Below are 14,828 nucleotides of genomic sequence, written 5' to 3'. Positions count from 1 at the left end.
TGCCGCGTTAGCTCCCTCAATTTGTACTTGCATAGAGCAGGTTTAGCGATTTCCCCACTGTGCCTCTTCTGCAATCAGGAGGAAACAATCGGTCATTTCTTTTTATCCTGTCGCCGGTTCACGACATTGAGGAAAAGAATCATAGAGCCATATATATCTTCGAAAGCTGGGCCTGGAAGTATCAGAGCCGGTTATACTTTCTCTTGGGGCCACCACTCTGGGATACAGCCACAGGGATGTTTTCTTCGCCATTGAGGAATTAATTCGACATCGTCTAAAAGAATATCTATTTAAATTCTAGCTGTGTTAAATATTTCATTACCAATAATAGAAACATCAATTCATTATATTAGTTAATAATAGCTCCTACGAACGACACTCTTAAGCTAATATTAGCAAAATTCACCCTCTACACGGCCAATCCCCTCCATTGGGTATGAGCCATGCACAAAGGACAACAACCACAACAGGCGATTGCATGACACTACCACTAAACTGCGTTTATTGTTGATGTACGACGGAAAATATTTGCACAGTGCACGTGAAATACATCACATCTCGAGCAGCGATGACCGACACTGCTGCATGAAGCAATAAATCTTATTAATTTTATGCATCTGTAGTTGTGCAGTTGCTTGAATAAACTTGATACGACGTTCCGTTACATAGGTTGTTGTAGCCTGCTTCACATCCCGTCAATGATTGCCCAATCGTGCAATTCCATACGTGCATTTCACATTGTTTCTGACCTGGAAACGAAAGATAAGACGCATCTGGATCACAAGGACGGAAACTCGGGCGCACCTTTAACAATGTTGAAGTGTTGTTCTGTGCGTGCTCTACGTTACATTTTGGCGGCAGCGGTGTACACTATTGTAAAATACACGAAATTAACTGAGCGAATTGAGGAGGGGGAGAAGGACAAAACTTTATTGGAGCCCCCTCCTCCTCCCAAATTTTCTTTTTCGTTTGTTTGATTGCGGGAGGCGACGAGAAATGTCACACATGCCTCTTTATTGTAAGGTGCGTATGATAGTTATTTAAGTACTAGACTATAAATCAGTCTGTTCTACGTCCTTTTCCTTAGATCGTGAGTGAATGACGCGAGCACTTTTAACAGTAAAAAGCTGTTTAGCAACTTGTTCCTTGTATCTCGTATCACGAAAGTATCATCATCATAAACGGGTATGTGCCATGGAAATTGGTTAAATCTCACTACTCACTACTGGTTCACTAGAAAAGAAGAAGGCTACAGTTAGCCCAAAACTAGGGAACGGGAAAAGGAACGGCGGCTGCGGGAAGACCCCAAAGCGATGGACGCCTACGCCGACGAGAACCTGCCGTAGGTCTATGAGAGGTGCGAACGCTTGCTTTCAGCGCGAGTTTCTGTCTCTGGAGTTTGGACAACCGTGTCGAGTCCATGACTATCTGTGGTTTAACTCGAACCTCTCTGCGCTGAGAGTCAGCGTAGAAACAACCTAGCATCTCCTAGTTAAAGCCTACCAACGACCTAGAAGCAACCAGATTAGTCTTCAGAATCGCTCAGTTTAGCTGTGCCAAGCCTTGCGTCGCTTAGTGCAAGCTTAGACAATTCTTTTTCTTTTGCTGTCATGGTTATAGCTTTTGACGTCAGCATTATCACATACAGTATTGGGCGTGAAGCCCATGGCTGAAAAAGCTGGCGCCACCGTCGGCGTCACGTCTAGGCAGGATGAGCAACTACGTGGTCTGCTTCGCGAGGAACCGACGCGCGCTGAAAACGAAATTTCCGAATGCCGCCTGCGCTGTAATTCTGATTCAATGGGGAGTTTCTCCCGCTCCCGGCGTGAAAGCACTGTAATACGCAGTCGCTGCTTTTGAAGGCGTCTTACACGGTAGGCCAGTACTCGTTGGAGCAGTGCATGACGTACGCAACGGAGCGCGGTGTCAGCCTTCACACGTGTCCTCAAAGTAGGAAGCTGCGTGAAGCTTAGATTGTGAAACTTAGAAGTTGTCAACAGCCATCGGCTACAACACGCGCGTGCAGCCAGCACTTCAGCGAGGGAGATTTCTGCTTGGGCGTGGGGATGCGATTTCCGGTGAGCAGCAGAAAGCGCTCACTGACTGTAAACGCTCGCCCGAGCAAGCTGGCCAGCTAATGACGCTTTACTCCTGCAAGTTGGCCTATATGTTGCCCACTTCCATATCGACCCCAAAGCTTGGTTGACTCCCAAATTCAAGTTGGCCCATCTCAACTTCATTTGTTTTCTACTGAGGCGTATATATATATATATATATCCTTGTCGGAAAGTTGCCACGTCATCCGCGTTTAAGAGACGATTTTCCTACCAAATTTGCTGGGGAAGTTACCAAAAAATTTTGCGCACTAAAGCTTTACAGTGCGGTGTCTAAACGTTATTTTTAACCCGCTTTACAGCTACTCGGTGCAGTCTCTTCTCTTTTTCACTGCTATTCCTAGCTAACGTGGGTCCTTGCGTACCGCCGTTGCTTGGAGAACTAGCCCAGCGAACGTTCTTAGCAATGTTATGTGACATTTGTTCACTTTCGCGTTGCACAATCTGGCATGTTTGACCTCGCGGACTGCTTCTCCTTGTAACAACAGTCGCTAAGCGCAAGGTTTCGAAGTTCGGTCTCTGCACGTTTTGATTCTATGGATGCTGCCAAGTTCTATGGAATGGAAAAGGAGCGGTGGGAATCACGGCCACAGGAATATGGGGAACAAGGAATCCCTTGGCTCGTTCATCAATGGGATCGTTGTCATCAGGCACACATGTACACCTTGAATAAATTCTTCATTTATACCCACAGTGTCGTTTCGTACCTTTTCATTTGAACACGCCTTGTAACATATTGTCACGTGGTCGTGACGTCCACGAAGAAAGCAGTCGGCGTTTGCAGAATGAAACTGTTTATTTGGCCGAACTTGTGGCCGGGAAAATGAGAACTAGAACTACAGCGATACACGCTGTACAATGATAGCGGCGAACAGGGCGTCGTCCGTCGATCAACTGACTAGCGGCGAAGTGCGTCGGCTTTTATACAGGTGCTATCGAACTTTCCAGCGATATCGCTGTTGGCGGCGTTATCTCTCGACAAAGCTGGAACATTCTCGTGCGGCGCGCAATCTTAGCGGATTGTTCCAAAACAATCACGAAGCTTCCTACACATCACGGGCGAGGCCTGCGCAGCGCGTTGCCCACAGTCTTTGTGGGTGAAGCTTCAACTCATGAAATATAAGACTTGCGGCAATGCCCCTCCTGAAAAAGCATCGTCCCGATGCTTAAAAACAGAACATGAATACATGCAATACTAAAGAAAACTAATAAAGAAAACAAACATTAAAGTCCTCAGGTGCGTTAACGAGCATAGTACGGTTTAAGGCGCACCACATGCACGACCTCGGGTCGAGCTCGGCGCCTCTGAGAGTTCGTGATGCCGTCGGGGACAACCTCGTAGTCGAGTGCGCCGAGACGTCGAAGTACCCTGTACGGTCCGAAGTATCGTCGAAGAAGCTTCTCGCTTAGTCCGCGTCGTCGTATTGGCGTCCAGACCCAGACACGGTCGCCGGGCTGGTACTCGACGAAGCGTCGTCGAAGATTGTAGCGACGGCTGTCGGTGTGCTGCTGGGTCTTGATGCGCAGGCGGGCCAGCTGTCGAGTTTCTTCGGCACGTTGTAAGTAAGCGGCGGCGTCGACATTTTCTTCGTCGGTGACGTTGGGTAGCATGGCGTCGAGCGTCGTCGCCGGGCTCCTTCCGTAGACCAACTTGTACGGCGTCATCTGCGTCGTTTCTTGGACGGCCGTGTTGTAAGCGAAGGTCACGTACGGAAGGACGGCGTCCCACGTCTTGTGCTCAACGTCGACGTACATGGCGAGCATGTCGGCGATGGTGTTATTTAGACGCTCGGTGAGGCCATTGGTCTGCGGGTGGTAGGCGGTGGTGCGGCGGTGGCTCGTCTCGCTGTATTTTAAGATCGCCTGAGTTAGGTCCGCAGTAAAGGCGGTACCTCTGTCTGTGATGAGGACCTCTGGGGCGCCATGACGCAAGACGATGTTCTCCACGAAGAACTTGGCTACCTCGGCGGCACTGCCTTTGGGCAATGCCTTTGTCTCGGCGTAGCGGGTGAGGTAGTCAGTTGCTACGACGATCCACTTGTTGCCGGAAGTCGACGTCGGGAACGGCCCCAGTAGGTCCATCCCGATTCGCTGGAACGGCCGGCGAGGTGGTTCGATTGGCTGCAGAAGTCCCGCTGGCCTAGTCGGCGGTGTCTTCCGTCGCTGGCAATCTCGGCAAGTCTTGACGTAGTGGGCGACGTCGGCAGCAAGGCGTGGCCAGTAGTACTTTTCCTGTATTCTGGCGAGCGTGCGGGAAACACCAAGGTGTCCAGCCGTCGGGTCGTCGTGTAGGGCCTGGAGGACTTCTGGTCGCAATGATGAGGGCACGGCAAGAAGATAGTCCGTTCGAAGTGGCGAGAAGTTCTTTTTTAGGAGAACGCCGTTCCGTAAGAAAAACGACGACAGTCCTCGCTTGAATACCTTCGGAACAACGGCGGTCTTGCACTGGAGGTACTCCATAAGGCCCCCCAGTTCCGCGTCGGCTCGTTGCCTTTCGGCGAAGTCGTCGGCACTTATAGTTCCGAGGAAGCAGTCATCGTCGTCGTCTTGCGGCGGCGCGTCGACGGGGGCACGAGAGAGGCAGTCGGCGTCAGAGTGTTTTCGTCCGGACTTGTACACGACGGTAATGTCGAATTCTTGAAGCCTCAGACTCCATCGTGCGAGACGACCTGAAGGGTCCTTCAAGTTAGCTAGCTAACATAAGGCGTGATGGTCACTGACAACTTTGAAGGGCCTGCCATAGAGGTAGGGGCGAAACTTTGGCGTAGCCCAGATGATGGCGAGGCATTCCCTTTCTGTTGTGGAATAGTTGGCTTCTGCCTTGGATAATGACCGGCTAGCATAACTGATAACCCTTTCAAGCCCGTCCGTCTTTTGCACAAGGACGGCACCGAGTCCTACGCTGCTTGCGTCGGTGTGTATTTCAGTATCGGCGCAATCATCGAAAGGCGCAAGTATGGGTGGCGTCTGCAGGCGTCGTTTAAGTTCCTCAAATGCTTGCACTTGCTCCGGTTCCCACCTGAATTCCACGTTAGCCTTCGTGAGAAGCGTGAGTGGTTCAGCGATGCGTGAAAAGTTTTTGACGAAGCGTCTGTAATAGGCGCATAAGCCGAGAAATCGGCGCACGGCCTTCTTGTCGGTGGGAGGCGCGAAGTCGGCGATGGCCGCTGTTTTCCGCGGGTCTGGGCGCACTCCAGACTTGCTGATCACATGACCGAGAAACAGGAGCTCGTCGTATGCGAATCGGCACTTTTCTGGCTTCAGGGTCAGTCCAGAGGTCTTGATTGCTTGAAGTACTGCCTCAAGCCGCCGGAGATGCTCGTCGAAGGTCGAGGAAAACACGACGACGTCGTCCAAATACACAAGGCACGTCTGCCACTTCAATCCAGCCAGTACGGTGTCCATGAGGCGCTGGAACGTCGCAGGTGCCGCGCAAAGACCGAAAGGCATGACCTTGAACTCAAAGAGGCCGTCGGGTATTATAAAAGCGGTCTTTTCTCGGTCTCTTTCACCTACTTCGACCTGCCAATAGCCGGTCTTGAGGTCCATCGACGAAAAGTACGTTGCGTTGTGAAGTCGATCCAGGGTGTCGTCTATCCGTGGGAGGGGGTACACGTCCTTCTTCGTGATTTTATTCAGGCGCCGATAATCAACGCAGAAGCGCAGTGTCCCGTCCTTCTTCTTCACTAATACCACGGGTGACGCCCACGGACTCTTTGAAGGCTGGATGATATCGTCGCGTAGCATTTCGTCGACTTGTTTCTTTATGGCCTCACGTTCTCGCGTCGAAACTCTGTAGGTGGTCTGTCGGAGTGGTCGAGAATTTTCTTCTGTTATAACGCGGTGCTTAGGAAGGGGCGTTTGTCGGACCCGCGAGGACGACGAGAAACAGTGCTTGTATTGCAGGAGCAGGGTTTTGAGCTGGTCTTGCTTGACCTTCGGAAGGCTCGGGTTGACGTCAAAATCCGGTTCGGGACCTCTATTCGTCGAAGCAGGTTCGGCAGCATCGAAGAGGGCGAAAGCATCGCTGGCGGCTACACATTCGTCGATGTAGGCAACCGTCGTACCCATGTTGAGGTGCCTATATTCGTGGCTGAAGTTTGTCAGCAGTACCTTTGCTTTACCGTCATGCAGCTCGGCGATACCTATTGCGACGCAAATTTGACGATTCAGGAGTAGTTGCTGATCGCCATCGATTACGCCTTCAAGGTTTGCAGGTTTTTCAGTGCCGACAGAAATAATGACGCTGGAGCGCGGCGGAACGGTCACCTGCTCTTCTATCACATTCAGTGCATGGTTCCCTGGCGTCGGGTGGGGCGGGAGCGCTTTGTCTGAGGTTAGTGTTATCGACTCAGACCTCAGGTCGATAACGGCGCCGTGGTCACTTAGGAAGTCCATTCCGAGTATCACATCCCTGGAGCAGTTTTGTAGGATTACAAAGCTCGCAGGATAAGTGTGGTTATTGATGGTGACTCTCGCCGTGCAGACACCAATCGGTGTTATCAGGTGGCCTCCAGCTGTCCGGATTTCGGGTCCACTCCAAGCGGTCTTTACTTTCTTCAGCTTGGTGGCGAATGGCCCACTGACGACGGAATAGTCGGCTCCGGTGTCGACGAGAGCTGTGATGCTGTGGCCGTCGATAAGGACATCGAGGTCGCTAGTTCGTCGTCTTGCGTTGCGGTTAGGTCGTGGCGTCGGATCACGGCTTCGTCGATTTGTCCCGCTGTTTCTACGTTGCGTCGTCAGGTTTTCTTCGGGCCGCGAAGTTTCGTCGTGAGGGCTCCGTCCGGTTTGCGTCGTGTTCTGAAGGTCTCGTCGCATTGTCGTCGTCGGCGGCCGCGGAGGATCTTCGGCATTTCGTCGTACAGCAACCGCACCTCCATCGGTTGCTGCCCTTAGTTTCCCGGATACGGGCTAGGCGACCGGCCCCGGTTTGGGCCAGTGTACTGCCGGCGGTGCGGTGACATGTAGCGGCCGGGCGACGGCGAGCGGGAAGCTTGTCGTTCTTCCCACTGTGTTCCGGTGAGGTAGTCGTCGCTGTCGCGAGGCCGTTCGCCTGGCTGCGGGCGCGGCGCGTTAACGGCGAATCCGCGTAGCCCCATCTGTCGATACTGGCATCGGCAGTATGTGTGGCCGGCTTCCCCGCAGTGATAGCAGAGTGGTCGGTTGTCAGGGGCACGCCAAACGTCGGTCTTTCGGGGGGCGCAGCGTTGTCCTGTCGGCGGGCGGTATGGCGTCGGTGGTGGTGGCGGCGGTGCCTGGCGGCGGAACTGCTGCGGCGACGCGGCGTCTTGACGAGGGCGAGGGGGTGGGGCGTTGCGTCGGGCTGCAGCAGCATAGCTCATGGCTTCCGGCTGAGCCTGCGGTGCTTCGGGAATTCCAAGCGATTGCCGGACTTCCTCGCGGACAACGTCGGCGATTGAATGCACTTGATCATGCGGCGAAGGTAACAGTTTGCGCAGCTCTTCCCGCACAATCGCTCTGATGGTGTCACGCAGGTCATCAGACTGCAGCGCCTGAACCTCCCCGTAGGTCGTCGTAGGAATGCGGCGGTTGTACTGCCTAGTGCGGATTTCTAGTGCCTTTTCGATTGTGGTGGCCTCTGAAAGGAATTCCGAGACCGTCTTCGGCGGGTTGCGCACAAGTCCGGCGAAGAGTTCTTCCTTCACTCCCCGCATCAGGAAGCGAACTTTCGTTTCTTCGGACATGGCTGGATCGGCATGGCAGAATAGTCGAGTCATTTCTTCGGTGTACAGTCCGACGTTTTCATTGGGGAGCTGTACACGGGTCTCGAGAAGGGTTTCAGCCCTTTCTTTCCGGATGACGCTCGTGAAGGTGTTGAGAAATTCGGTGCGGAAGAGGTCCCATGATGTTAGCGTGGACTCTCGATTCTCGAACCAGGTCCTTGCGCCATCTTGAAGGGCGAAGTAGACATGGCGTAGCTTCTCGTCGCAGTCCCAGTTGTTGAACGTGGAGACTCGGTCGTATGCCTCCAGCCAGCTTTCTGGATCCTCGCATGGTGATCCGCGGAATGTCGGCGGCTCCCTCGGTTGATGCATGACGACCGTTGTAGGCGCCACAGCGGTTGTCATTGTGGCTGTTGTCTTCTTCGTTGTGATCCTGGTCTTGTCCGGTAGGGGTCCGTATTGTGGGGGTAGTCCGTGCAGTCTGCGGCTGGCTCGACTGCCGCTGATGGTGTCGGTGTCTTCTTCGCGACGTGGGCTGGGTTCAAGGCTTGTCGGGGGCGTCCGGAACATGAACGAGCAGCACCTCCACCAGATGTCACGTGGTCGTGACGTCGACGAAGAAAGCAGTCGGCGTTTGCAGAATGAAACTGTTTATTTGGCCGAACTTGTGGCCGGGAAAATGAGAACTAGAACTACAGCAATACACGCTGTACAATGATAGCGGCGAACAGGGTGTCGTCCGTCGATCAACTGACAAGCGGCGAAGTGCGTCGGCTTTTATACAGGTGCTATCGAACTTTCCAGCGATATCGCTGTTGGCGGCGTTATCTCTCGACAAAGCTGGAACATTCTCGTGCGGCGCGCAATCTTAACGGATTGTTCCAAACCAATCACGAAGCTTCCTACACATCACGGCGAGGCCTCCGCAGCGCGTTGCCCACAGTCTTTGTGGGTGAAGCTTCAACTCATGAAATATAAGACTTGCGGCAATATGCTTCCATGAATCGAAAATGAAACACACTCTTTATTACCACAAGTTGTACCCGAATACTTTGAAATCTCCTATTCCTCTCTACACCGTTTAGCATAGCCGAGAACAAGACACCTTCCTCAACTTTCTCACCTCTCTCGAATGAATGCAGAAACAGATGTTCTCTTATGCCGTAAGGTTGCGAAAAATTCTCGTGGTAATTGTTCATGTGAGTAATTATCCGGTATTGTTATATCATATAGAAATATACGCGTATCACCGACTCTAGCAAAGTTTTTTTTTATGAGAAGCACGAGAAGGTAGTATCCAAGGTATTTACCAGAAGTTACGCTTAAAGGTCGATCCCCATATGCGCGAAAATGCACGCGACAGCGACGAGCGATGTTATGAGCGACGAAACGAGCCGTTCGCGCGACGTGTCGCGTGGTCGATTTCGCGCGATCGCTCGGTTTTTCAGATTTGGAATCCGTCGCTCGTCGCCCGGAAGTGCTGTGCTCAAGCAGCCAATAGCAAAACACCGGAAGAAGCATCAGTGCCGTACTGCTGATTGCCGCCACTTTCTTATCGACGCGCATCAACAACGTTCATCAACATGGCAAACCGCGACGAGCGTAACGTTGACGTTGTTGAACGCGAACGTGCCTTACGGGACCTCATGGACGGCAACTGCAAGTCCCGCGCCGTCTGTGACGCGGCTTGGCGGCACGTAGCAGCAGTGATGGGTCGACAAAAATGCTGCAAGACAATGATAAACATTTTATGTACAATTAAGCAACAAAACATCGTATTTTACATTGCATACCGTTGACAACGGGCCACTTTTGGCACGAGTAAAGGCCCTCATGCCAGCAACAGTGGAGATCGCTCGCCGAAGCCGTCGTGTGAATGGGGTTTGCCCATCCAAGCAACCGGTTGCGCGAAGACCATCTACGTCGTGTCGCTCGTCGCTGTCGCGTGCATTTTCGCGTATATGGGGTTTTGCCTTAACGCTGCTTTAGCGCAACGAGACTGTTTGCTGACTTAGTGCGCGTGCGAGGACTGTTAGTCCGCCTATCGCTGTACACACAAAGAGACTGATGACGTGCCGATGTCGATGTCACGCTGATCTGCTATCTGAATTCACAAGTGACCCACTCGTGTGAACCCAGCTTAGTATCTGTATGATGAATATATAGAAACTTAGCCAAATATCATCACAGAGTAAAGCTAACGAAATAATTCGTAAGACCAATCGTTTTCTTCACCGAAAAAAAAAAAAACACGTACGCGGTTTGACAATTACGTTTATCGTTTTATATTTGTCATAAATTTTGATTCATGCGTCTTAGGTGCTAGATTCGCAGTGTAGCTTGTTCTTCTGTAGGTTTAGAAAGAGTTGCACCGATGAAAATAAATGATTAAAAATGACTGTAGCTTTACTGCTTTGAAGGCACATTTACAGGAGGCTGTGATACAGTCATTCCATGCAAAACTTGGTTATCGGCTAGACATCGATGTCCATCCTGTGACGCATGCCAACAAAGTGCAACCGGGTGTTAAGAACTTGGAAGTTCATACAAAGGAAATTCAGACGTTTCTGCTGGTCGAGGCACTCACCTCCCGGCTTCATTGTAAGAACTCCGCACTTCTCCGTGTCATTCCAATAATCTAGCGTGTAGTTGATCCCATATCCTCCTGCAAACGAATACGTTGCACCATATGCGTCATTTAGGGGGAGGTTGGAGAGATTTTTACCGCATTAATTTAATAGATTTATTGTCTAGGCCTCCATCGGCGACGTGTCGATGCCGCAGCTCCCTCATCTGCGGTCTAAATTAACACGGAGTCCCCCACTGCGGCGTACTTCATATCATAACATGGTTTTGGGGTGGAAAAATCCACAAATTATTATTACAAATTGTCACAGGGACAATGCAAAACATTTTTTGTAGGGATGTGCGCGAATATACGAAACTTTACATGCTCGATTAGATTCTAAGTGCACTTTTACTATTCGAAACATTCGAACGCCCCAAAATTTGAGCACGCGCTCAGGCCGCCTTTTCAGGGGGTAGAAGAGGCATCAATTCTATTTTACAGCAAAAGCTCTCATAAGATCACAACAGCCGTTTTTAGTGCCGTATATAGTATCCGCCGCCGCCGGTGTCCGTAACCGCTATCGCGTAAAATGAGAAAATATCATATGGGATCAGATAGGATTTGAACCCGGGTCCTCTGCATAGCAGCCAGCATTCTACCACAGAGCCACGCCAGTGCTTGCAACTACTTTGCAAAAAGGCCCAATACAGGCGTCATGTCGGGCAAGGAATCGCGTTAACATATGTAATGTAGCATGACAGAAGAGCAAAAACGCCAGGCCTGCGCGGAACACGCAGCACAGTCACAGCGAAAGCGGGAAGAGCGGCCTTTCTAGAGCCCGTTGTAAACACGCTTGGGGCAACTAATACAAGTACACTGGCAATCTACCCAATACGCCATAAATCATAATTTTTGTGAAGTGGGAAGTACCCACTATGCCATTATTCGTCTTTATGGGGATAAGCGAGGTACCCACTACACTTCTATAAGGCATTGTGTGCACTTTGGTGATGCTGCATGTGGCTGATGACGATGTACAAGGGGTGTTCAAATGAAAGGAAGATGGCAGAGGCTCTTATAAAGAGATCCGTTCAATTGACGCGGCAGTGCGTGTGAGGGTCGGTTGGCGTTCACATTACAAAAATTCGACGATTCAGGAGTAGCGGGGCGTTATCCAATTTCTGAGAGCGGAATGCGTTAAACAGGCCACCATTCATCGCCTTCGATTTCCATGAGTTTGATCCCGTGAGAAAAAAATCACCTGAAATGGAAGCGCTGCAACTCGAACGACGGACTCAAGGACGCTGTGGAGGACTGGGTCTCGTCACGGTCACAGGAATTCTGGGAACAAGGAATCCCTCGGCTCGTTCATCAATGGCATCTTGTGATCAAGCACATAGTGTATACATGGAACGAAGTCTTCATTTATACCCACAGTATCGTTTCGTACCTTTTCATTTGAACACGCTTGTATGATTACGGCTGAGCGCTTTGTAGTGCCTGGGAAGCTCTTAACCACACTACACACTCGTTGCGCAATTAGCATTGTGTGAAAACAGTCTGTTATTTTACTCTTCTGCCAAACTATACTACATAGGTTAACGTAATTACTTGCCTGGCATGACGCCTGTATAGTGTCTTTTTGCAAAGAAGGTTTAAGCACCAGCGTAGCTCTGTGGTTGAATACTCGACTGCCACGCACAGGGCTCGGGTTCAAATCCTACTCGATCCATGATATTTGTTTCTTATTTCATTTCTTTTTATTTCTCGCGATAGCGGTTATGGACACAGGCGGTGGCGACAAGTATGGCACTGTTGTTTGTTATTTTACAGCTTTAGCTGCAAATTAACAACCAGGCATCATACAAAGCCAGTTGCTTAAGGACTGTGCGGTTTAAAGCTTCCAAACTATTACAAATGACTTAGCCATAATTCTGCATCGCCATCAACCACAGCATCAACAAAATGCTTCCAATCTATTACCAGGGGCTCAGCCATAATTCTTCATCATCATGAGCCACAGCATCATCAAAGTGCACACAATGCCTTACAGATGTGTAGCGGGCACCTCGCTTTTCCGCAGAATGACGAATAATGGTATAGTGGGTGCTTCTCTACTTCACAAAAATTATGATTTATGGCGTAGTGGATACGCTGAATCTGTACTTGTATTAGTTGCCCCAAGAAAGTTTACAACGGGATCTAGAAAGGCCGCTATTCCCGCTTTCGCTGTGACTGTGCTGCGTGTTCCGCGTAGGTGTGACGTTCTTCGTGCTTTGCCCATAAATGCTTCTAGGAAGCAATAAACTCTCATTTGGCAGTAGGCGCTCGTCTTCATCGTCTCTGTTTTCTTCATCGTGCTTCGTCGCGCTACACCAAGACAGAAAGAAAAGGATGCATACGCGAAGTGCATGCGCGAAGGAATGTGAGCTAATGAAGCGACTGATATTTTTCACCTTGTTGTTTGCTGACGGTCATGTAAGGATTCCCGCCCCCTGTTGCATTATGCAATTTCGCAAAGAGGGTCTGGTTTTGACTGAAACGACAGCGAAAAAGAAAGGTCACACATGAACAGCAAGAATTGCGATAAATTGAAGCATCCATACAGTGGTATAGCAGCCGCGGCGTTAGTAATAGTAGTAGTAAAGCAGTTGTGTTCGCAGTAGTAGCAGTGATAGTACAAGTAACAAAATTGTAGAATGTTGTGTGATTTATTTGCATGTTTTCTTGTTTTGGGAGGCTATCACTTTTTTTGATTCAGAATGCAGAGAAGTGAAGTGGTCGAGATGCTCAGACACTACAGTCTCTCCACAGCGATCAAGTTATCACAAAATAATAAAATTAGAACGTGTGTTTTGTAACTCATCACGGACCCCTTCGAATAGCGGTGTGACATAACACAGAATTACACCTTGAGTGCTGAGAGCACATCCGAGCATCGGACGCGTAACTCAAAGGTTGTGGGTTCGGATTCCATTGCCGAAAAGGGCGATTTTTCGTCCACTTTATTAACACGACAGTGTTTTATGCCGGGGTCCACCAAAACTTTCATGAAGTATTTCCGTAACAGAAATATGTTGCACTGATGAACGGAAATATGATGCACTGGCGTGTTAGAACACGTGACTTCCATGCAGAATGCCTGTGTTTGATTCCGGCTCGAGCCTTGATATTTATACATTGCTTCCATCGGGATTTTTGGCTCATCGACAATGCCGTCGACGCCATCACCGGATTTTCTGCAACACGAGCTCCTTAAGGATATCGCGGTAACATGTTCAGTCTATTCTTGCTATTCCTGGTTTGATAGACTGTAAGTCACCTTTGGCACACACCATGATACCAGTGGCCGTGTTATGGGGGCATGTACCACATGTGACTGGTGGAAAGGGTTTCTTGACGTACGTGGCACACAGGTCGTTTATCCATGTCATGACCTGTTAATGGTGTTCGCCACACACGCTTCTCCTCGTATGTAAATTTTGGTATATACTAAGCTATGGAGGCGACCACGAATGCGCCCAAACGTAGGCGGCCCGATAGATAGATAGATAGATAGATAGATAGATAGATAGATAGATAGATAGATAGATAGATAGATAGATAGATAGATAGATAGATAGATAGATAGATAGCAACAGTCAAAGTGCTTGTGGTTCAATAAAAATGCTTCGCATATAAAATTTAATGTTCTTTTACGGAACTCCCGATTGAAATTAATGAAACTTCAGATTTCAGTGATATGGACGAATGATTTCATAATGTGATTGCACGAAAGAATAAAGATGATTTACCGTATTTGGTAAAAAGCATAGGAGTCAAAAATATTGGTGGCAGCAAACGTGGTACCTCTGTATTTACTAAAAGCTTAAAAAATTCAAAAAGAAGAAATTTCACGAAAAGTCGACGCATAGATGCAATATCTTTCAAATTGTTTGCGTCATATGTCGCAAATCGACAACACCTAAACAGAGGCGCCGGATTATCTTATTATGGAATATTGCAATCATCGGTGATTTCTAAATGCTATAATTGTTGAGTCTAGTTGATATATGTTCTTTCGGCTAACCGGCCATACTATAGCCTATTTACCAACGTGATCGTTTTATTTGCTAAACGTGTCAATGTTTGCCATAATATGATGAGCAACACTGCCTCTAGTATTTACAATAATGAAGATGCAGTAATGTTTAAAATTATTTAGCTCTCCTGTTGAGAATCCTCACACACATTGCGACTTCTAGGAATCTATTATTTTAGCACAAGGCAGTTGCAGTAATGTTCTTGTATCACTTCTCTCGAACAATTGAGTAAATACAAGGCCACAAATTCTTGTCATTTTAAAACTAACCTATAGAATGCTGAAGCTTTACAACTATGTTAAGGGGAACTTCTTTGCACTATACTTTATTTTGTTGAACTTGCTATTCTAAAACCAAAACTTTACGAACAATAGCC

The 14,828-nt window shown here is 49.2% G+C and overlaps 1 protein-coding gene across 5 annotated transcripts in view; it reads right to left on the bottom strand.

Moving 5' to 3' along the window:
- Positions 1-479: 479 nt before the first annotated feature.
- Positions 480-14,828, bottom strand: part of LOC119383870 (uncharacterized) — a 164,592-nt gene continuing 150,243 nt past the window's right edge. For 3 of the 5 annotated variants that reach the window (XM_049412694.1, XM_049412693.1, XM_037652142.2), the window contains exon 6: positions 480-669. In XM_049412694.1, coding sequence (XP_049268651.1) covers positions 610-669 — 60 coding nt within the window. In that variant the 3' untranslated portion in view covers positions 480-609. Of the gene's footprint in view, positions 750-10,388; positions 10,467-12,826; positions 12,907-14,828 lie in introns of all 5 variants that reach the window. The other 2 variants (XM_037652141.2, XM_037652140.2) reach the window with 1 other exon arrangement.

This window comes from Rhipicephalus sanguineus, chromosome 2 (genome assembly GCF_013339695.2).
Source record: "Rhipicephalus sanguineus isolate Rsan-2018 chromosome 2, BIME_Rsan_1.4, whole genome shotgun sequence".
NCBI lineage: Eukaryota > Metazoa > Arthropoda > Arachnida > Ixodida > Ixodidae > Rhipicephalus > Rhipicephalus sanguineus.
Note: the sequence above shows the minus strand (reverse complement) of the source record. Positions and strands in the feature narration are given on the sequence as shown.